Source organism: Cibotium barometz, chromosome 39 (assembly GCF_041138505.1).
Source record: "Cibotium barometz isolate CiBa-2024 chromosome 39, ASM4113850v1, whole genome shotgun sequence".
Taxonomy (NCBI): Eukaryota; Viridiplantae; Streptophyta; class Polypodiopsida; order Cyatheales; family Cibotiaceae; genus Cibotium; species Cibotium barometz.
The window spans coordinates 12,215,966-12,241,138 of NC_141084.1; the positions used below are offsets into that span (position 1 = coordinate 12,215,966).

At 40.4% G+C, this 25,173-nt stretch overlaps 1 protein-coding gene across 1 annotated transcript; it reads left to right on the forward strand.

The window, feature by feature from the left end:
- The first annotated feature begins 1,773 nt into the window (after window positions 1-1,773).
- On the forward strand, window positions 1,774-6,359 carry LOC147615733 (putative splicing factor 3A subunit 1). Its single transcript, XM_086778313.1, has 6 exons — window positions 1,774-1,940; window positions 2,222-4,554; window positions 4,678-5,396; window positions 5,489-5,717; window positions 5,820-5,927; window positions 6,054-6,359. The coding sequence occupies exons 2-3, from the start codon at window positions 2,380-2,382 to the stop codon at window positions 4,951-4,953; spliced, it is 2,451 nt and encodes an 816-aa protein (XP_086634439.1). The 5' UTR covers window positions 1,774-1,940; window positions 2,222-2,379; the 3' UTR covers window positions 4,954-5,396; window positions 5,489-5,717; window positions 5,820-5,927; window positions 6,054-6,359.
- The last annotated feature ends 18,814 nt before the right edge of the window (window positions 6,360-25,173 follow it).

Genomic DNA, 25,173 nt, shown 5'->3' on the forward strand with positions numbered 1-25,173 from the left:
ATGAGCATAGGGGCAATGATAGAGCTACAAAATGTGTAGTTCATAAGGGTGACAAGTTTTAAAATAACGAGAATGGGTAATAAGAGACTCTCTATAATGCCACCCTACACCGGGAAGTGGTTCTGATCATAGTAGCTTTGCATTAGTGATAATGGGCACATATAATAGAGTAACAAGTAATGCTGCAAGAGCCTAAAGAAAGCAAGGGGGGTGATGGCATAGATAGGGTGGCCCTACATAGTCAACCAATGGTGGTGCGTGGTGTTACTATAACAAGAAGGGGTGGTGAGAGGCCTTGTAAAGCCAACCAAAAGCAATAGTTTCAAGATGGGCTAGACATATGGTAAAATGGAGCAAAGGGCCATTTTAGTTATATGTAAGATGCTCTATCAAGACATGTCCAATAAGAGAATGTGAGTGGATATTTGCATATAATCATCTCACTAGCATGCTATTCTTTCATTATACAATCCCCTTGAAAGATTAAGAGATTTAAAGTTGGGACTAGTGGAGACCCTCCCTAATGACTCATTCATTAGGAGAGCTTATATGTAAACATAGGATATTCAAAGGTAGTTTTAGAGGAGACCCTCCCTAAATTGGGAGAGCTTCTAGTGGAGACCCTCCCTAATGACTCATTAGGAGAGCTTATATGTAAACATAGGATATTTAAATGTAGTTTTAGAGGAGACCCTCCCTAAATTGGGAGAGCTTCTAGGTAAACATGGGATATTTAAAGGTGGTTTTAGAGGAGATTATAGAAATGCCACAAGAATACAAAGGTTTCACTAGATGCAGTCATGACTCATGCCATCAACGTTCAAAGGAATATGGGTCCCAAATTTTGTTTTTGTATTAACTAAATAGTTTGTTTGGAGGGACCTTAGTGTATTAACTAAATAGTTTGTTTGGAGGGACCTTAGTGGAAAGATTAAATGAGGGGGGAGGGTGTTGATTTTTCTTGTGGAAACACGTGGATGTCTGCCTGTTGGGCGGTGGTAGATTTTTTTGGGGTGGGCTCTCTCTTATCTCCCCGGGTATGCTACGCTCTGTCTCTCTCTTTTTGTCGGCGTACTGGCTGTGAAGCAGGGCTAGTACGACGATCGGCTGAGCTAGGCTGGTGCAATGCGAGTCTGGGGGTAGGGAGGAAGGTTTTCGAGCCATGGGAGAGCTTAATGGGTGTGAGGTGGGGTGGTAGCACACTCAACTAAAGTAGGCTAGGACGAATCGAGTTTGGGCCGAGGGGGGGGGGGTGGGGGTTGCGAGAGCAAGGGCAAGTCCGCGGTTGAGGCAGGCTGGGATGAACTGAGCCATCGGAGACGTTAGGTCCATGAGCGAGGGCGAGTTTGCGAGTGAGAGAGAGGATGGGAGCTGTCTGCCGTCTCTGAGGCCGATGTGGAGAGAGAGCCTGTCTGTCCGCCTGCAGACGAGAAAGAGAGGGTTGCTAAGGTTCAAAACCTTAGTATATATCATTAATTAGTGCCCGTGGAGCGACCGTAGCCGAGGCAGGCTAGGACGAACTGAGCCATGGGAGACATTAGGTCTATGAGCGAGGATGGGAGTTGTTCGCCGTCTCTGAGGCCGACACGGAGAGAGAGCCTGTTTGTCTGCCGGTGTGGGCGAACTAGAAAGAGAGGGTTGCTAAGATTCAGAACCTTAGTATATATCATTAATTGCGGCACTAATTAATGATATGTCACTATAGTGAAAAAAAAACTTCTTCTCAACAAAACACATGCAATATTAAATGTGACATCAAGAAAATATAGAAATATTGATATTTAAACAAAATCATTCAATCATAGCTTTTATGGGTACCTTAGATCCCCCCACTCCTCTCACTGTGTCCTGACCAAAAATGTTGTGCTGCTGCTGCCCAAGAGTATAAAGGCAACGCCATGGCCATCGATTTTGAGCCTCGTTTCACTGTACAACCTCGGGTAAGTGATCTTCTGGCTGTCTTTCATAGTTATATTAAGCCATATCTCAGGGACTCGAACTTTGTGTTGATCTAGCGTTCTGGCTTTTTGCAAGGTTAATTAGGGTTTGGTCTTCTTGGTTAGGGTTGGTGCAAGGGGTGTCAAAGAGTTTGTGACACTTCAATTAGGGTTTAATTGCTTTCCATATTGGTTTTAGAGTTTGCTGATGCAGGATTGGCATGGTTCTAGCCATGGCTTAAGCCGGTTTTATTCATATTAGGGTTTCCTTCAATGTGTTGCAGGGTTCAGATTGAAGAGGGCAACCTTCTGTGAGGAATTAGGGTTTGCCCGTATTTTGTTTTCGAGCTGGGGTCTAACAAGGCTTCAGAGTGCCGCCCTTAGACTCGAACAGAGAAACCCTTTGTATTCATTCCAGAGGTCAATTGTAACATTGCCAGCCATGCCTAGCATCTTGGAGGTGCCTGCCCTTCCGGCTCCTCCCCCAGGAGGCATCTCCGGGCCCTTACCTGAGGCCCAGCTTCCTGCTGATGAGGTCCCCTCAGATGAGAAGGAAAATGGCTCTGAGTCTCCACCGCCTCCTGCCCCCATCTCCGTTGCAACACACACCAAAACCATTGGAATGATCCACCCCCCTCCAGATATAAGAAGCATTGTGGACAAGACCGCCCAGTTTGTGGCCCGGAATGGCCCTGAATTTGAGAAACGGATCCTAGCGAATGGCAGGAACAATGTGAAGTTCAATTTTCTGAACCCTAGTGATCCTTACCATGCTTACTACCAGCATAGGGTTTCAGAAATGAGAGCTCAAGTGCAGAATCCATCACAGGTTGCTACTTTACCTGCTACTGCAACTGCACCTCCGGGCACAGGTGGTGGTCCTGGTGAGTTGGTGGGTACAGTGCTTGCTATAAAGGACGTCCCGGAAACTGTGAAGTTTGAAGTACCTAAGCCCGTGACTAAGGTCCTTGAGCCTCCAGAATCTGAACAGTACACAGTGAGGCTTCCTGAAGGCATCACTGGCACAGAACTGGACATAATTAAGCTCACTGCGCAGTTTGTGGCTCGCAATGGGAGGACTTTTCTTCATGGACTTACACACAGGGAGGTCCAAAATCAAGCTTTTGCCTTTTTGAAACCAACACACAGTATGTTCACATTTTTCACAGCGCTTGCTGACGCCTACTCTAAGGTGCTAATGCCTCAAAAGGGGATCATTGAGAAACTGAGAAAAGATAATCTGGACCGGACTACCGTTTTAGAACGGTGTTTGCACAGATTGGAGTGGGAGAAGTCTCAGGAGAGGGCACGCCAGAAAGCAGAAGATGAGGTGGAACATGAAAGGGTTCAGATGGCTTTGATTGACTGGCATGATTTTGTGGTCGTGGAGACGATTGAATTTGTAGATGATGAAGATGAGGAGTTGCCAAAACCTATGACCCTTGAGGAAGTCATTAGAAGAAGTAAAGCCTTGACACTGGAGGAAGATGAGCAGATTGCAGATGCAGGTAAAGATGTGGAGATGGACATGGATGAAGAAGAGGTGCAGCTTGTTGAAGAAAGCATGAAGGCTGCAACCCTGGAAGAGGCAGTCAGTAAGGCTGAAGAACCAGTGGTGATGCAGGTACTTCCTTCTACTGATGATACCGAGCCTCCGATGCGAATTGTGAAAAACTGGAAAAGACCTGAGGAGAGGCTTCCTGCTGAGAGGGATCCAACAAAGTTTGTGGTCTCCCCTATTACTGGGGAGTTGATTCCAGTAAACGAGATGGTAGAGCATATGCGCATTTCCCTTATTGATCCAAAGTATAAGGAGCAGAAGGAGCGGATGATGGCAAAGCTGAGGGAAACCACTTTGGCAACTGATGATGAGATCTCTCGCAATATAGTAGGATTGGCTCGTACTAGACCGGATATCTTTGGTACAACTGAGGAGGAGGTTTCAAATGCAGTGAAGGCAGAGATAGAGAAGAAGAAGGAAGAGCCAAAGCAGGTCATCTGGGATGGCCACACAGGAAGTATCGGTCGCACTGCAAATCAAGCCATGGCGCAGACAGTGAACATTGATGAGCAAGCAACCATGGTAAGCATAGTTGGGGGTCCTCTTCCTGGTCCCATGGCTCCACCAAAGCTTGCTCCTCCTCCAGGAAGGCCTCTTCCGCCTCCTCCGGGGCTGGCTTTAAATATTCCTCGTCCGCTGCAGACCAGTGGGCAGCCATCTGTTGCAGTGCCTCCCCCCAACATGCCCCCTCTCCCTGTACCTAGACCTGCCATTCTTCCAACTCCTCCACCACTTCGTCCACCTCTGCCTGTACCAATGGTAAATAGGCCTCCACCGCCTCCACCTATGGCTGTAACAACACCTGCAATGGTATCAGCTGCACCTCCACTTCCCCAATATCCTAACCTTCCACCACAACCGCGCCCACCACCGTATCCGCAGCACATGCCTCCATCCATGCCTCTTATGCCACCTCCCCCTCCTCCTCAAGGTATGCCTCCCCCACCCCCTCCAGAAGAGGCTCCTCCGCCTCCGCCAGAAGAACCAGAACCAAAGAGGCAGAAGCTGGATGACATGATGCTCATTCCAGAGGACCAGTTCCTTGCCCAGCATCCGGTAAGCAAACCTTCAGTGGAAGCACTCTTCTGACATAAGTTGACCTTGTTTTAGCACATTCTGGAAGAATTTGGATGTTTACCTCACAATTTAAAGTTCTGTATTTTTTGTGTTTATGAACAGGGAGCCGTTCGCATTGTGGTGGCAGTGCCTTTGGTGGAAAGCGAAGCAAATTTGAAAGGACAGACACTGGAAGTTACTATCCACAATTTGTCAGAGACCATCTTGAGCTTGAAGGAGAAAATTTCAGGTGATATCGCTCTTCCTGCAAACAAACAGAAGCTCAGTGGAAGAGGTGGGTTCTTCTTCAAGGACAACCTTTCGCTTGCTCACTACAATGTGGGACCAGGCGAAACCCTTACCTTAGCTCTGAGAGAGCGTGGTGGTAGAAAACGTTAGTGTGGTGGTTACGGTTTTTTGATGGTGGGCGGAGCATCAGCCATCAAAACATGAGTCTATTGTTTTAAAAGTATGCTGTAGTAGGATTTATTTTGCTATTTGGCACACGTTATATGTAGGGTCTCATAAGTTGTGAAAACAATTGAAGTTGGGCCCTTTCCTTTTCAGCTTCTGCAAGTATTTGCAGTGGTTCTTCTCTGCTACATGGAGAAAAACAAGCCATGAGTACCATCGCTTTAAAGCTTTCCATGTTTATGGCTTTCTCAGCATGAGATTAGGATGTAAACGGTTTGCATTTCTATATGACTCTTGGTTTTAAGATGCAGAATTGCAGTCCAAGCAGGAACACAGTGTCTGTTATGGCAAAACTACAGTGCATGTTTAGGTTGAGAAAGCAGAACACAGTGCAGGTCCATGGAGCTTGGTAAATTTTGGCTATTTAGGTGCTTTTTCTTCTCATAAACTATCTATTTTAGTCATTTTTGTGGCAGATTTGTGGTATATGATTAGTCTGACAAAGCAGAACACTGTGCAGGTTCATGGTGCTTGGTAATTAGCAGCTTTTTTTATTATATTATATTCAAGAATACCAGCTTTCCTTGGGCAAGTGTTTGTATGTAGGCCATATGCTGAACATACTAAGCTGGCCGTGGTCCTTGTGTTGTGGGCAATCATTAATGGAGCCTACTTGACCTTGAAGCATATTCGAACCCTAGCTGGTTGGATTTTGGGGTCGTGCATGTGCCTTGCAGCAATTCACACAGGCAAGACTGAAGGAAGCCATTTTAAATTCTGGAAAGGAGCCGGAAGGAGAGTCAGCGTCACCATTTCTGAGGGTCTGTATATGGTTGGCTTGGTTTTTGCAGAACCTGCTTCAAATGGATAGCATGGTTGAATTCCAGTTGTGGCACTCACAGAATGAATCATTGTAGCGTGTATTGGAGGTATTTTCTAGGAATATCCCGGTCATCCAGGTAAATTGTTGCTTGTTCAATGTATGTTCTGGTTGGCTTAAATATTCCACCTTGGGAGCTTTAGAAATAGCTGGATTATGAAGCTTATGGACTTTGTCATGATCAACAATATCATTGGATGGACAGACTCTCAGAGACGATTCAAGGCATTGATACCTGGTGAGCAACATTACAAACCATACAAACTAGCAGCCGATAACCATATATGCTCTCTCTCTCTCTCTCTCTCTCTCTCTCTCTCGTGTTTACAAATATTAACTGGCTAGCAGCAGAAGGAATTTCCAAATCAAACATAATCTTGGTCATCTGTCTTCAACGAAGAAAGTTCTCCTGATCATAGCTTCCCTTTCTTATGGATAGAAAATAATCATTGTTGTATCATTTTGAATGATCTCTATCTTCTATATAAAAAGCTCAGGAGCCTTCTTTTCAGTTAACTTTCTATGCCAGCTAGGTATGTTTTGATATGCAATTTTACGCTTTTGTTGATAACCGGATACATCATCTTCTCATTACTAAGAAGATATGGTGCCTTGTCACACCACACCATCAAGTCAAAGTCCCCCCGGACATGACCTTCTGAAGAAACTGGTAAATAGAATATGCGGTACACTTGCGGCCCTTGGCGCCTCGACTGGACTCCTCATTGGAGGAGTGTCAAGGGAGGCTCTATGATAGGGGCCAAAGAAGTTAGTGACAGATGTTTGTCTAGTATCCTACTTCTTGGGTTGTTGCCTCGTTGGTCTGTCTCTGTGGTGCCTCAACTCTACTAGGTATAATCCCAGGCATCTTTGTAATGCATCACTTGTGACAATGCCACCCAAACCCCTCCCTCAAGAGATAGTGGCAGCATTTGCATATCTCATAGTAAACTTGGTATATGCTCTTTAGACTCGATATCCCCCAAGCACTACCTTGTTGCTCCTTGAATTGGCTCACTTTCCATTTCTATTTTAATTGACATATGGTGAGGCACTAAGCTCTTCTATGATCATTTTCACAATGGGCATTCCCTCTTTCTTAGTGTTGGCTAGTCTAGATGTAAAAGGTCCATGCAACATCTCCAATGAAGTTCTTGAGATGTCATTTCTTGTGGCATTCTCCATCATGTTATTTCAAGCTTGCAATATTGATCAAAAGGTTCAGACTCTTAAACATAGTGGCCACCTAAACATTAATGCATGGACATGAATTGGAAGCACTATGTTTTCGAGGCGAAATCTAAATCCTTGACAGTTATAGCATTTCACTTCCTTGTTCAAGGGTGGAATTTTTGAAGTTGAATTCTAGGGGATTGAGCTCCGGGAAAAGGACCTTTCTTCCATTCTAGAACTTTTCATATTCTGAGAGCTTGACCTTGTTGTTTCTTAGGTGGTGGAAGGTTGGAATCACCTTCTAGAGTTAGAAATCTTTTGAAGGATGATGGTGCTGGCTTCGGGCGGCGAGACCATGACATCAAAGGCCTTGGCGAAATTCTTCACCATCCACACTGCTTTGGGTGGCGAAATTCTTCACCATCCACACTGCTTTGGCCATGGAAACTGGCTTGGCATTCTTCACTAGGATATTCAAAGGTTCGTTTAGTCCTTGAATGAACCTGGCCATCAGTTGTTTTTCATCCACCAGTGGTGTTGGCGAGAGTACTTGAGGAGGAGAGCGAACGCTTGGTGATACACTTCAATCGTTCTGCTCCCTTGGGTTAACTCTAAGAACTGGTTCATCTTGGTTTCCAAAAAGCTGGGAGGACAAAATCTCTTCCTTAGGTAAATTTTGAGATCATTCCATGTCTGAGTATTCCGATCCAGATGGTTTGTCTCGCAGTGGTTTCTCCATCCCACTCTGGTTGTTTCTACTATCTTCAGCCTTGCAAGAGCCATTTTGCTCTTTTCATTGTAACCGGTGACATCGAAGTACTCTTCCATTGCTTCGATCCACTTCTCCACAGCCTCGCTCAAGTTTTCCCCTTAACCCTTGAAAGGTCCAGGCTGCGATCTATGAAGAGTTTTACGAACATCCAAGTCGAGCTCTTCCACATTGAGTTGGGGGTTATCATTCCTACCACGACGACCTCGATCCATGATCCTATCAATACGAAAATTCTTGTTAAGTCCCTTTATTTATAATTCAAATCCGACTTTAGATCCAACTGATTCTGGGGTTCTTTAGATTGGTCAACCCCCCACAAAATTATGGAATAAAGATCCCTTCTAACAAAAGAACATACAAAACTCTTATCAGAGAATAATTCATTCATATTTTTAACACAGTAATGGTCCATCAGACCGAAAATTCCATCTGATCATTCCTCCTCGGGAATTTCAGTTATACAAGTTTTCAATTTGTCATCCCTTAATTAGCTCCACTGGGTCAAGGGTCAAACAGCAGCAATCTATCAGCACAATCCACTAATCTTATAGTGATTTGCTGAAGTCACAATCGTCATTCCAGTTACTATCATCTCATCACTGGGATTCGTCCCATTCATCCTCATTGTGGCTTTGTTCATCTTATCTTCTTTCAACTAGAATTCAAGAATCATTATCTTTCAATCAGAATCCAAATCAACTCATCAATTCTCAACCAGAATTCTAAAATCATATCAACTAGCATTCGAATTCATCATCTGGATAGCATTTTTGCTTATAATTTCAAGGTCTTAGATTTACTCGTATATACTGACAGCAAAGAGCTGTAGTTATATACCCTCGGTATATACGGGTAGTCATGGTCCTAGGAATTATAAGGTAAATACCATCATGTCTAGGCCTCAAGAAAGTCAAGGATTCCATACAATTGCGGTACTTCCATCTGAAGACCCAATTACCTATTTATGAATCTTCATTTTGAATATCAATTTGTATGAATTTCATCACACAATTCTAACCTTTTAATGTTACTTCATAAATTTTGACATTCTAGCTTCTCGGTTGATCCACTTTAGCCAATTCACTCTGATACCAGCTGAAAGATCCCTACCCCCTCCGTGCAACGAATTCGGGGGTGCGAGCAGCGGAAGTAGTACTTCTTGCGCAGGGCAGAGCTTCTCACTCGGGGCCTCGCCTACGGATATCCGGACAAGAGACTAATCCCTCGGTTCTTCCAAAACCGAACCTAGAAAAACTTCCCTTGCCCAGAAAGCACGGGCGATTCCTCTAGGATATTTTTATTCTAACATAGTCAAGAGCCTTAACTAACCGAACTGATCCGACCGAACCCGTAAGTCAAATGGTCAGATCTAGGAAAAGACTTGCACTTGGATCATAGAGACCAATGCTATTTTCCTCATCGAGAGGCACAACCGTTGATTCTTTTCCATAGAACAAAGATTATCCGGGATTTAATTTATCTATCGTACCATAACAGAATTGAGTCTCATTTTAGGGATCCATCAGTCCAGCCTAACCCCATCCAATCCCATGGGTTATCCAACCGGCCAACCATTGTAGTGATAGGATCCATTTAAGAATTTGGTTATGTTTTGTCCTGGGTACCAAGGAAAAGAGTTCCCAAGCCTCCTAGCTGGCGCTTCATGTAAACTTCAAGATAGTCACACCATTTACACACCCAATATGAAATTGCCTTTTTCAAAGATAGTCACACCATTTACACACCCAATATGAAATTGCCTTTTCATAGATTCAGCTATCTTTAAAACAATCTTTTAATGAAAGCATAGTATCACTGATAATAATCCTCCAAAATATCCGGTTGAATTCTAATTTCTAATCATTCCTTTATCGGTGTACCTATGGCATCATTAGTAACCAGAACGCTCACCACCTATTCACTCACGGGCCTTTTCAATAGTTCCTAGCTCATAGTACCCGGCAATATAATCACATAAGAAAATCCAGATGCCCTCTCCGTTCAAGATCAGCAAGATCAACCAACAGATTTATAAAAAAGAGCCATGGACTCATCCATTGTTGAGGACCAGCAAGGTCAATCAACCAGATCCATGCCTAACAACTCTAACACCTTGTTCTATTTTCTTCCTCGATGCTCGCCTTCGACGACCCAGAGTCCGAGCACCGTATGGTCAGCACCCTCTAGGATCCTTCGCAGGTCACCTAGCGCTTCACTCATATGCCGCTCCCTTGGTCCCTCATCCACCGTACCGGAAGCTCACCATTTAAATCGAACCGAGGCTGGTCAAGACCTCGGCCGACCTTGCTACGCGAGATATCCTCCATTGACTCTCTGTCAGCTGTTGCAACTTTATCACTTGGTCTCCATGACCTCATTCACAAGACGGTCAAAATGCTTCCCCACCATTCTTGACATAAAACAGTCATTTAAAAAGAGGTCATAAATATAGTTTCTATAATGAATTCTCGTTTTTCCACATTGTTTCACATCAATCTACATTTCTTTATCCACGTCCAATCATATTTATTCCCATTATCCTTCATCCATTCTCATCCAATCACATCATATTCCATCTCATCACATCACATCTCATCCATTCGCATCTACCCATGTCCACATCTCATCACATTACATTCATTCACATCTCATCCATTCATATCTACCCCGATCTATATCACATCATATCACATCCATTTCACATCACATCTCATCCATTCACATCTATCCCGATTCACATCACATCACATCACATCACATCAATTTCACATCACATCTCATCCATTCACATCTATCCCGATTCACATATCACATCTCCATTATTCACATCTATCTAGATTCACATCACATCACATCACATCCATTTCACCTCACATCTTATCCATTCACATCTATCCTGATTCACATCACATCCATTTCACATCACATCTCATCCATTCACATCTCATCCATTCACATCTATCCCAATTCACATCACATCACATCACATCACATCCATCACATCACATGCATTCACATTCATCGCATTCATTTATATCACATCCATCCATCACATCCCTTCATATCCATCATATTCATTCTCATCACCATCCCATCACATACATTCTATCCACATTACATCACATCCACATCTATCCACATCATATCTCATTCATACACATCCCATCTCATTCATCCACATCCATCCAATCATTCACATGCACGACTATTCACATCCATCCATTTATTCACATTCACACCTATCACTTCACATCTCATCACATTCACATCCACATCCCTTTACATCACATCACACACCCACATCCCTTTACATCACATCCACATCCCCTTTATATCACATCACATCTCATTCCACATCCGCATCCACATCCATTTACATTACATCACATCTTATCACATCCACATGCAGATCCATTTACATCCACGTCCATTTACATCCCATCACATCCTATCACATCCACATCCACATCCATTTACATCACATCACATCCACATCCACATTTATTTACATCACATCGCATCCTATCACATCCACATCCATTTACATCACATCACATTCTTTCACATAACCTGACATCTCATTCTCATCTGATCATTCACATGCACATTCATTTACATCACATTCTTTCACATACACATCCACATCGATTTACATCACATCACATTCTTTCACATAACCTGACATCTCATTCTCATCTGATTATTCACATGTACATTCATTTACATCACATCACATTCTTTCACATAACCTGACATCTCATTCTCATCTGATCATTCACATGCACATTATCCATTAATTCCAATATGCTAAGAATTCCACTTTTTTCATTTAAATGATTGAATTTCAAATGTCAAGGGAATTCCTCTTTTATCATTTAAATGAAATTACCATAATTTTCTCTTTTCTTAATTATTTAATTATGCATAAACCTTAAAAAATTAGTTTTCCATTGAATGTGGTGAAAATCATTCTTTTAGCATAGGATGACCAATCCTAGAATATGGTAGGAAGTGCTCTTTTCACATTATGCATAAGAATGAATTATGTATCAATTTCTTAAAAAATTTTTCATAGCTCCGCTGCTGCTATTACTGATAATTTTTAATATTTTTGAAAAGAATAAACTTAGTAATACAATTATGATAGTATAACTATCTTCTAGACTTAAATCCAATTTATGGATTTAAATCATAAGATTATCATAATTTTAGAAGCATAAAAGTATAAAAATCACTTTCTTAACCTCTAGCTTCACAAGCCTAGAGTTTGATTTGTGAATTGAGAATTTATCAATGAGAAGCATCATTTGAATAGAGAATTGGTCATAGGAATGACCATTCTTTTTGGGAGAGAGAGAGATAAATATAAAAAGCATCCTAATTAAGCATAAATGTAAACTTTTCTTAATTATTCATTACAACTCTTAAGAAAAGCTTGATTTGCATTAAAAACACTTAATTTAGAAACTTCTCTAGCTTGAGAGAGGTTGAAAAGTGAAAACATTGAGAATAGTAGAGAAAAACTATAAAATTACACTTTATCTCTTATTCTTGCTTACTTCTCTATCTTAGAAGAAGCCCCCAACCAATCAATTGGTTAGTGTGTTGAGAGGAAAGCTCCAAGGAAGGTTGAAGAGAGAGAGAAGCTCCAATCTCTCCAAAATGTAGAGGATTTTTAAAGGATAATAGAAAATATCATTATTTTAATGTAATACTGGCATGGTATAGTTCACAGATGAGAATACAAAAGAATGAGGGTCTTTTTATAGGTGAGGGAGGTCACTAACTGAGTCCGACTAAGTTTTAGAATTTTCGAGCTTCATTTTGGCTGAATTTGGACAAGATTTGGATCAGTTTGGCTCCCTTTTGATTTGGTTTAATCCAGGAGAGAGGAGAGATAAAAATATCTTAATATTTTTTATTTAAAAACTCATTCACATGTGTGAAATAGGTGCCTCCTTAAAGTCTCCCCCCTCCTTACCAAGGTGTCAAAAATGTATCATTATACCAAAATAGCTCATTTTTTTAGTAATATCTCATAGTTTTTAACTAATAAACCTTGTACTCAGTCAACTCTTCATCTTATGTGAACATTTACTCATTTTTGGGTGTTTTCTTTTATTCTTTGGATTTATCTCATCCCCACACTTGGATTAATCCAATTGGTCCATAAGAACCTTAATTGGACCATAATAAAAAAAAATTAAAAATCTTGACCCTTAGGCTGTCTTTTATGCACATTTTCAATTAATTCCAAATGCACATTGGAAAGTTGTTTTTGAATTTCTGTTTCAGGGGAAACGATTTTAGACACTAGGAGGATTTTTATATCCAAAAATATCTCAATTTTGGATTACCTCTCTCTAGACATTTTCTCTCTTTAGGCCAAAACAGGGTATAACAAGATCTTTCTTTTATTTCAGAGAGGGGAATATTTACAAGAATAGAAGGGGAGGTTCTTACCTCTTTACACCTCAAAAGCTGGAGGAAGGAATCTTACATCCTACCCCACTTAAAAAAATGCGAGATGTCCTCATCATATGATCTCTTTCATCATCTTCTTCTTCTTCTTCAATCGCTTCCAGTGTTTACTGCCTTGGAAGTGGACGGCCGATTTGGGAACATCTCTCTTTGACTTCCCCTATTCTGAGGCGGAGGTCTTGCATTACTTTGGATCGAAATTGAGGGTTGGTTAGAGGGTGGTGGAAAGGAGTCTGGAATCTTGGTCCCTGATTTCCCCACCCTAAAAACCTTGATCCAAAAGGAGTTGGGCAATCCATACTATGATGTCCAAATCCTCGACAGTTATAGCATTTCACTTCCTTGTTCAAGGGTGGAATTTTGAAGTTGAATTCTAGGGGATTGAGTTCCGAGAAAAGGACCTTTCTTCCATTCTAGAACTTTTCATATTCTGAGCTTGACCTTATTGTTTCTTAGGCGGTGGAAGGTTGGAATCACCTTCTGGAGTTAGAAATCTTTTGAAGGATGATGGTGTTGGCTTCAGCGAGACCATGACATCAAAGGCCTTGGTGAAATCCTTCGCCATCCACACTGCTTTGCAACTGGCTTGGCATTCTTCACTAGGATATTCAAAGGTTCGTTCAGTCCTTGAATGAACCTGGCCTGGCCATCAGCTGTTCTTCATCCAGTGGTGGCGAGTACTTGAGGAGGAGAGCGAACGCTTGGTGATACACTTCAATAGTTCTACTCCCCCGGGTTAACTCTAAGAACTCGTTCATCTTGGTTTCCAAAAAGCCAGGAGGGTAAATTTTGAGATCATTCCATGTCTACGTGTTCCGATCCAGACGGTTTGTCTCACAGTGGTTTCTCCATGCCACTCTGGCTGTTTCTACTATCTTCAGCCTTGTAAGAGCCATTTTGCTCTTCTCATTGTACCCGGTGACATCAAAGTACTCTTCCATTGCTTCGATCCACTTCTCCACAGCTTCGCCCAAGTTTTCTCCTTCACCCTTGAAAGGTCCAGGCTACGATCTATGAAGAGTTTTACGAACATCCAAGTCGAGCTCTTCCTCATCGAGTTGGGGATTATCACGACGACCTCGATCCATGATCCTATCAATACGGAAATTCTTGTTAAGTCCCTTTATTTATAATTCAAATCCAACTTTAGATCCAACTGATTCTGGGGTTCTTTAGATTGGTCAGCCCCCCACAGAATCATGGGATAAAGATCCCTTCTAATAGAAGAACATAAAGAACTCATTATCAGAGAATAATTCATTCATATTTTTAACACAGTAATGGTCCATCAGACCGAAAATTCCATCTGATCATTCCTCCTATGGAATTTCAATTATACAGGTTTTCAATTTGTCATCCCTTAATTAGATCCACTGGGTCAAGGGTCAAACAGCAGCAATCTGTTAACACAATCCACTAATCTCATAGTGATTTGCTGAAGTCACAATCGTCATTCCAGTTACTATCGTCTCATTACTGGGATTTGTCCCATTCATTCTCATTGTGGCTTTGTTCATCTTATCCTCTTTCAACTAGAATTCAAGAATCATTATCTTTCAATTAGAATCCAAATCAACTCATCAATTCTCAATCAGAATTCTAAAATCATATCAACCAGCATTCGAATTCATCATCTGGATAGCATTTTTGCTTATAATTTCAAGGTCTTAGATTTACTCATATATACTGCGAGTAAAGAGCTACAGTTATACCCTCGATATATACGGGTAGTTATGGTCCTAGGAATTATAAGGTAAATACCATCATGTTTAGGCCTAAAGCAAGTCAGGGATTCCATACAATTGCGGTACTTCCATCTAAAGACCCAATTACCTATTTATGAATCTTCATTCTTAATATCAACTTGTATGAATTTCATTATACAATTACAACCTTTTACTGCTACTTCATAAATTTTTGGCATTTCTGGCTTCTCGATTGATCCACTTTAGCCAATTTGCTCTGATACCAGCTGAAAGATCCCTGTCCCCTCCGTGCAACGAATTCGGGGGTGCTAGCAATGGAATTAGCACTTCTTGCACAAGGTAGAGCCTCTCACTCAAGGCCTCGCCCCACAGATATTCAGACAGGAGAATAATCCCTCGGTTCTTCCAAAACCAAACCCAGAAAAACTTCCCTTGCCAAGAAAGCACGAGCGATTCCTCCAAGATATTTTTATTCTAACGTAGTCAAGAGCCTTAACTAACCAAACTGATCCGACCGAACCTGTAAGTCACATGGTCAGATCTAGGAAAAGACTTGCACTTGGATCATAGAGACCAACGGTTTTTTCCTCATCGAGAGGCACAACCGTTGATTCTTTTCCATAGAACAAAGATTATCCAGGATTTAATTCATCTATCGTACCATAACAGAATTGAGTCTCATTTTAAGGATCCATCAGTCCAGCCTAACTCCATCCAGTCCCATGGGTTAGCCAACCGGCCAACCACTATAGTGATAGGATCCATTTAGGAATTTGGTTATGTTTTGTCCCAGGTACTAGGGAAAAGAGTTCCCAGGCCGACGCTTCATGCAAACTTCAAGATAGTCACACCATTTACACACCCAATATGAAATTGCCTTTTTCATAGATTCGGCTATCTTTAAAACAATCTTTTAATGAAAGCATAGTATCACTGATCATAATCCTCCAAAATATCCGATTGAATTCTAATTTCCAATCATTTCTTCATCGGTGTACCTATGGTATCACTGGTAACCAGAACGCTCACCGCCTGTTCACTTAGGGGCCTTTTCAATAGTTCCTAGCTCATAGTACCCGGCAATATAATCACATAAGAAAATCCAGATGGACTCTTCGTTGATGTGATCAACAAGATCAACCAACAGATCCATATAAAAGAGCCATGGACTCATCCGTTGAGGACCAGCAAGGTTAATCAACCAGATCCATGCCCGAGTTCAAAAAACAACTCTAACACCTTGTTCCATTTTCTTCCTCGATGCACGCATGGGTATCTTCGGCGACCCAGAGCCCGAGCACTGGATGGTCAGCACCCTCTAGGATCCTTCGCAGGTCACCTAGCGCTTCACTCATAGGCCGCTTCCTTGGTCCCTCATCCACCATACCGGAAGCTCACCATTTAAATCGATGGTCACAAGACCTCGGCCGCCCTTGCTACGCGAGACGTCCTCCATTGACTCTCTGTCAGCTGTTGCAACTTTATCACTTGGTCTCACGACCTCATTCACAAGACGGTCAAAATGCTTCCCCAGTATTCTTGACATAAAACAGTCATTTAAAAACAGGTCATAAATATAGTTTCTATAACGAACTCTCATCTTTCCACATTGTTTCACATCAATCTACATTTCTTAATCCACGTCCAATCATATGTATTCCCATCGTCCTCCATCCATTCTCATCCAATCACATCATATTCCATCTCATCACATCTATCCACATTTATCCTTATCACATCTCATCCATTCGAATCTACCCATGTCCACATCTCATTACATTACATTCATTCACATCTCATCCATTCATATCTACCCCCATCCATATCACATCACATCACATCCATTTCACATCACATCTCATCCATTTCACATCACATCTCTATCCTCATTCACATCACCACATCACATCTATTTCACATCACATCTCATCCATTCACATCTATCTCGATTCACATCACATCCATTTCACATCACATCTCCTCCATTCACATCTATCTAGATTCACATCACATCCATTTCACATCTCCTCCATTCACATCTATCTAGATTCACATCACATCCATTTCACATCACATCTCATTCATTCACATTTTTTTCGATTCACATCACATCTCATCCATTCACATTTATCCCGATTCACATCACATCCATTTCACATCACATCTCATCCATTCACATCTATCCTGATTCACATCACATCACATCCATTCACATCCATCACATCACATGCATTTACATTCATCGCATTCATTTATATCACATCACATCCCTTCATATCCATCATATTCATTCTCATCACCATCCCATCACATACATTCTATCCACATTACATCACATCCACATCATATCTCATTCATACACATCCTATCTCATTCATCCACATCCATCCAATCATTCACATGCACGACTATTCACATCCATCCATTCATTCACATTCACACCTATCACTTCACATCTCATCTCACATTCACATCCACATCCCTTTACATCACATCACACCCACATCCCTTTACATCACATCACATCCACATCACATCCATTCACATCCACATCCCCTTTACATCACATCACATCTCATTCCACATCCGCATCCACATCCATTTACATTACATCACATCTTATCGCATCCACATCCACATCGATTTACATTATATCACATCCTATCACATCCACATCCACGTCCATTTACATCCCATCACATCCACATCCACATCCGAAAATTCCATCTCATCATTCCTCCTCGGGAATTTCAATTATACAGGTTTTCAATTTGTCATCCTTGAATTTGTCATCCCTTAATTAGATCCACTGGGTCAAGGGTCAAACAGCAAGAATCTATCAGCACAATCCACTAATCTCATAGTGATTTGTTGAAGTCACAATCGTCATTCCAGTTACTATCGTCAACACTGGGATTCGTCCCATTCATCCTCATTGTGGCTTTGTTCATCTTATCTTCTTTCAACTAGATATCAAGAATCATTATCTTTCAATCAGAATCTAAATCAACTCATCAATTCTCAACCAGAATTCTAAAATCATATCAACCAGCATTCGAATTCATCATCTGGATAGCATTTTTGCTTATAATTTCAAGGTCTTAATTTACTCGTATATACTACCAGTAAAGAGCTGCAGTTATACCCTCGATATATACGGGTAGTCATGGTCCTTGGAATTATAAGGTAAATACCATCATGTCTAGGCCTCAAGCAAGTCAGGGATTCCATACAATTGCGGTACTTCCATTTGAAGACCCAATTGCCTATTTATGAATCTTCATTCTGAATATCAACTTGTATGAACTTCATCACACAATTACAACCTTTTACTGCTACTTCATAAATTTTTGACATTTCTGGCTTCTTGGTTGATCCACTTTAGCCAATTCGCTCTGATACCAGCTGAATGATCTCTGCCCCCTCCATGCAACGAATTCAGGGTGCTAGCAGTGGAAGTAGCACTTCTTGCACAGGGCAGAGCCTCTCACTCGGGGCCTCGCCCCCACAGATATCTGGACAAGAGACTAATCCCTCGGTTCTTCCAAAATCGAATTTGAAAAAACTTTCCTCGTCCAAAAGCACGGGCGATTCCTCCAGGATATTTTTATTCTAACGTAGTCAAAAGCCTTAACTAACCGAACTGATTTGACCAAACCCGTAAGTCACATGGTCAGATCTAGGAAAAGACTTGCACTTGGATCATAGAGACCAACGCTTTTTTCCTCATTGTCGCGAGAGGCACAACTGTTGATTCTTTTCCATAGAACAAAGATTATCCGGGATTTAATTCATCTATCGTACCATAATAGAATTGAGTCTCATTTTAGGGATCCATCAGTCCAGCCTAACCCCATCCAATCCCATGTATTAGCCAACCGGCCAACCACTGTAGTGATAGGATCCATTTAGGAATTTGGTTATGTTTTGTCCTGGGTACCAGGGAAAAGAGTTCCCAGGCCCCCTAGCCGGCGCTTCATGCAAACTTAAAGATAGACACACCATTTACACACCCAATATGAAATTACCTTTTTCATAGATTCAGCTATCTTTAAAACAATCTTTTAATGAAAGCATAGTATCACTGATCATAATCCTCCAAAATATCCGGTTGAATTCTAATTTCCAATCATTCCTTCATCGGTGTACGTATGGCATCATTGGTAAACCAGAACGCTCACCACCTGTTAGGGGCCTTTTCAATAGTTCCTAGCTCATAGTACCCGGTAATATAATCACATAAGAAAATCCAAATGGACTCTCCGCAAGATCAACCAACAGATCCATATAAAAGAGCCATGGACTCATCCGTTAAGGACCAGCAAGGTCAATCAACGAGATCCATGCCCGAGTTCAGAAAACACCCTCTAGGATCCTTCGCAGGTCACCTAGCGCTTCACTCATAGGCCGCTTCCTTGGTCCCTCATCCACCATACCGGAAGCTCACCATTTAAATCAAACCGAGGCTGGTCAAGATCTCGCTCGACCTGGCTACACGAGATGTTCTCCATTGACTCTCTGTCAGCTGTTGCAACTTTATCACGTGGTCTCCACGACCTCATTCACAAGACGGTCAAAATGCTTCCCCAACATTCTTGACATAAAACAGTCATTTAAAAACAGGTCATAAATACAGTTTCTATAATGAATTCTCGTCTTTCCACATTGTTTCACATCAATCTACATTTCTTAATCCACGTCCAATCATATGTATTCCCATCGTCCTTCATCCATTCTCATCCAATCACATCATATTCCATCTCATCACATCTATCCACATTTATCCTTGTCACATCTCATCCATTCGCATCTACCCATGTCCACATCTCATCACATTACATTCATTCACATCTCATCCATTCATATCTACCCCGATCCATATCACATCACATCACATCCATTTCACATCGCATCTCATCAATTCACATCGATCACGATTAACATCACATCACATCACATCCATTTCACATCACATCTCATTCATTCACATCTATCCCGATTCACATCACATCTCCTCCATTCACATCTATCTAGATTCACATCACATCACATCACATCCATTTCACATCACATCTCATCCATTCACATCTATCCCGATTCACATCACATCTCATCCATTCACATCTATCCCGATTCACATCACATCAATTTCACATCACATCTCATCCATTCACATCTATCCCGATTCACATCACACCACATCACATCACATCCATTCACATCCATCACATCACATCCATTCACATTCATCGCATTCATTTATATCACATCCATCACATCACATCCATTCATATCCATCATATTCATTCTCATCACCATCCCATCACATACCTTCTATCCACATTACATCACATCCACATCTATCCACATCATATCTCATTCATACAAATCCCATCTCATTCATCCACCTCCATCCAATCATTCACATGCACGACTACTTACATCCATCCATTCATTCACATTCACACCTATCACTTCACATCTCATCACATTCACATCCACATCCCTTTACATCACATCACACCCACATCCCTTTACATCACATCACATCCACATCACATCCATTCACATCCACATCCCCTTTACATCACATCACATCTCATTCCACATCCGCATCCACATCCATTTAAATTACATCACATCTTATCACAGCCACATCCACATCCATTTACATTATATCACATCTTATCACAGCCACATCCACATCCATTTACATTATATCACATCTTATCACATCCACATCCACGTCCATTTACATCCCATCACATCCTATCACATCCACATCCACATCCATTTACATCATATCACATTCTATCACATCCACATCCACATCCATTTACATCACATCACATCCTATCACATCCACATCCATTTACATGACATCACATCCTTTCACATAACCTCACATCTCATTCTCATCTCATCATTCACATGCACATTCATTTACATCACATTCTTTCACATACACATCCACATCCATTTGCTTTACATCTCATCCCCTTTCACAAAACCTCACATCTTATCCTCATCTCATCATTCAAATCCGCATTAATTTACATCACATTCTTTCACATCCACATCCACATCCACATCCATTTACTTTACATCTCATCCTTTCACATAACCTCACATCTCAATCTCAATCTCATTCTCATCTCATCATTCACATCCACATCCATTTACTTCACATCTCATCCACATTCATTTACATCACACCACATCCCATTCACATCCCATTCACATCCTATCACATCTCATTCCCATTTAGTAGCTTTTTCTACTTCGATACCGACGATGGGACTTTTTCTCAATTTCTGCCAATTGCTTGGTCTAGGTAAAGGTTCTTTTTCTCGAGACAGCTATTTTCATATTCTTTCTCAAATTTCTCAAGTGAGATATGTTCAATATTCTTCTTTTGAATAAAAGAATTCATGGGATTTACAAAAATCAATTCTACCAATATTTCTCAATAATGCTCAAAATTTTACTTTCGATAAATATTCATAAATTGAATTATACTAAGAATTCCTCTTTTTTCATTTAATTTCTTGGATCTCAAATATCATGGAAATTCCTCTTTTTACATTTAATTAATTGCATTCCAAATGTCATGGGAATTCCTCTTTTATCATAAAATAAATTTATCTAAAATTTTTTTTTTCTTTAATAAAAATATCCATTACCCTAATATGCCAAGAATTCTACTTTTATCATTTAAATGGTTGAATTCCAAATGTCATGGGAATTCCTCTTTTATCATTTAAATTTTCTCATGCATAAAATAAATTTATATAAAATTTCTCTTTAAATTCAAATAAAATATCCATTAATTTCAATATGCTAAGAATTTTGCTTTTTCCATTTAAATGATTTAATTTCAAATGTCAAGGGAATTCTTCTTCTATCATTTAAATAAAATTATCATAATTTTCTCTTTTCTTAAATATTTAATTATGCATAAACCTTAAAAAATTAGTTTTCCATTGAATGTGATAAAAATCATTCTTTTAGCATAGGATGACCAATCCTATAATATGGTAGGAAGTTCTCTTTTCATGTTATGCATAAGAATGAATTATGTATCAATTTCGTAAAATTTTTGCCATAGCTCCGCTGCTGCTATTACTGATAATTTTTAATATTTTTTAAAAGAATAAACTCAGTAATACAATTATGATAGTATAACTATCTTCTAGACTTAAATCCAATTTATGGATTTAAATCATAAGATTATCATAATTTTAGAAGCATAAAAGTATAAAAAGCCACTTTCTTAACCTCTAGCTTCACAAGCCTAGAGTTTGATTTGTGAATTGAGAATTTATCAATGAGAAGCATTTGAATAGAGAATTGGTCATAGGAATGACCATTCTTTTTGGGAGAGAGAGATAAATATAAAAAGCATCCTAATTAAGCATAAATGTAAACTTTTCTTAATTATTCATTACAACTCTTAAGAAAAGCTTGATTTGCATTAAAAACACTTAATTTAGAAACTTCTCTAGCTTGAGAGGGGTTGAAAAGTGAAAACATTGAGAATAGTAGAGAAAAACCATAAAATTACACTTTACCTCTTGTTTTTGCTTGCTTTTCTATCTTAGAAGAAGCCCCCAACCAATCAATTGGTTAGTGTGTTGAGAGGAAAGCTCCAAGGAAGGTTGAAGAGAGAGAGAAGCTCCAATCTCTCCAAAATGTAGAGGATTTTTAAAGGATAATAGATAATATCATTATTTTAATGTAATACTGGCATGGTATAGTTCACAGATGAGAATACAAAAGAATGAGGGTCTATTTATAGGTGAGGGAGGCCACTAACTTAGTCCAACTAAGTTCTAGAATTTTTCAGCTTCAGTTTGGTTGAATTTGGACAAGATTTGAATCAGTTTGGCTCCCTTTTTTATTTGGTTTAATCCAGGAGAGAGGAGAGATAAAAAAAATATCTTATTATTATTTATTTAAAAACTCATTCACATGTGTGAAATAGGTGCCTCCTTAAAGTCTCTCCCCCTCCTTACCAAGGTGTCAAAAATATATCATTATACCAAAATATCTCATTTTTTTAGTAATATCTTATAGTTTTTAACTAATAAACCTTGTACTCAGTCAACTCTTCATCTTATGTGAGCATTTACTCATTTTTGGGTATTTTCTTTTATTCTTTGGATTTATCTCATCCCCACACTTGGATTAATCCAATTGGTCCATAGGAACCTTAATTGGATCATAATCCAAAAATTTCTGAAAATCTTGACCCTTAGGCTAAGGTCCTTTATACACATTTTCAATTAATTCCAAATGCACATTGGAAAGTTCTTTTTGATTTTCTATTTCAGGGGAAACCGTTTTAGACACTAGGAGGATTTTTATATCCAAAAATATCTCAATTTTGGATTACCTCTCTTCTCTAGACATTTTATCTCTCTAGGCCAAAACAGGGTATAACAAGATCTTTCTTTTATTTCAGAGAGGGGAATATTTACAAAAACAGAAGGGGAGGTTCTTACCTCTTTACACCTCAAAAGCTGGAGGGAGGAATCTTACATCCTACCCCACTTAAAAAAAACGCGAGATGTCCTCATCTCGCAGGTGGAGTATGATCTCTTTCACCTTCTTCTTCTTCTTCTTCTTCAATCGCTTCGAGTGTTACTGCCTTGGAAGTGGACAGCCGATTTGGGAACATCTCTCTTTGACTTCCCCTATTCTGAGGCGGAGGTCTTGCATTACTTTGGATCAAAACTAAGGGTTGGTTAGAGGGTGGCGGAAAGGAACCTGATTACTCTTGAAGGAAGGAGCTGGAGTTTGGAATCTTGGTCCCTGATTTCCCTGCCCCGAAAACCTTGATCCAAAAGGAGTTGGGCAATCCATACTGTGTTGTCCAAATCTTTTACAGTTATAGCATTTCACTTCCTTGTTCAAGGGTGGAATTTATGAAGTTGAATTCTAGGGGATTGAGTTCCGGGAAAAAGACCTTTCTTCCATTCTGGAACTTTCCATATCCTGAGCTTGACCTTGTTGTTTTTTAGGCGGTGTAAGGTTGGAATCACCTTCTGGAGTTAGAAATCTTTTGAAGGATGATGGTGCTGGCTTTGGTGAGACCTTGACATCAAAGGCCTTGGCGAAATCCTTCGCCATCCGCACTGCTTTGGCCATGGAAACTGGCTTGGCATTCTTCACTAGGATATTCAAAGGTTCATTCAGTCCTTGAATGAACCTGGCCATCAGCTATTCTTCATCCAGTGCTGGCGAGTACATGAGGAGGAGAGCGAACGCTTGGTGATACACTTCAATAGTTCTGCTCCCCTGGGTTAACTCTAAGAACTCGTTCATCTTGGTTTCCAAAAAGCTGGGAGGACAAAATCTCTTCCTTAGGTAAATTTTGAGATCATTCCATGTCTGAGTGTTTCGATCAAGACGGTTTGTCTCGTAGTGGTTTCTCCATGCCACTCTGGCTGTTTCTACTATCTTCAGCCTTGCAAGAGCCACTCTGGCTGTTTCTACTATCTTCAGCCTTGCAAGAGCCATTTTGCTCTTCTCATTGTACCCGGTGACATCAAAGTACTCTTCCATTGCTTCGATCCACTTCTCCATAGCTTCGCCCAAGTTTTCTCCTTCACCCTTGAAAGGTCCAGGCTACGATCTATGAAGAGTTTTACGAACATCCAAGTCGAGCTCTTCCTCATCGAGTTGGGGATTATCATTCCTACCACGACGACCTCGATCCATGATCCTATCAATACGGAAATTCTTGTTAAGTCCCTTTATTTATAATTCAAATCCAACTTTAGATCCAACTGATTCTGGGGTTCTTTAGATTGGTCAGCCCCCCACAGAATCATGGGATAAAGATCCCTTCTAATAGAAGAACATAAAGAACTCATTATCAGAGAATAATTCATTCATATTTTTAACACAGTAATGGTCCATCAGACCGAAAATTCCATCTGATCATTCCTCCTATGGAATTTCAATTATACAGGTTTTCAATTTGTCATCCCTTAATTAGATCCACTGGGTCAAGGGTCAAACAGCAGCAATCTGTCAACACAATCCACTAATCTCATAGTGATTTGCTGAAGTCACAATCGTCATTCCAGTTACTATCGTCTCATTACTGGGATTTGTCCCATTCATTCTCATTGTGGCTTTGTTCATCTTATCCTCTTTCAACTAGAATTCAAGAATCATTATCTTTC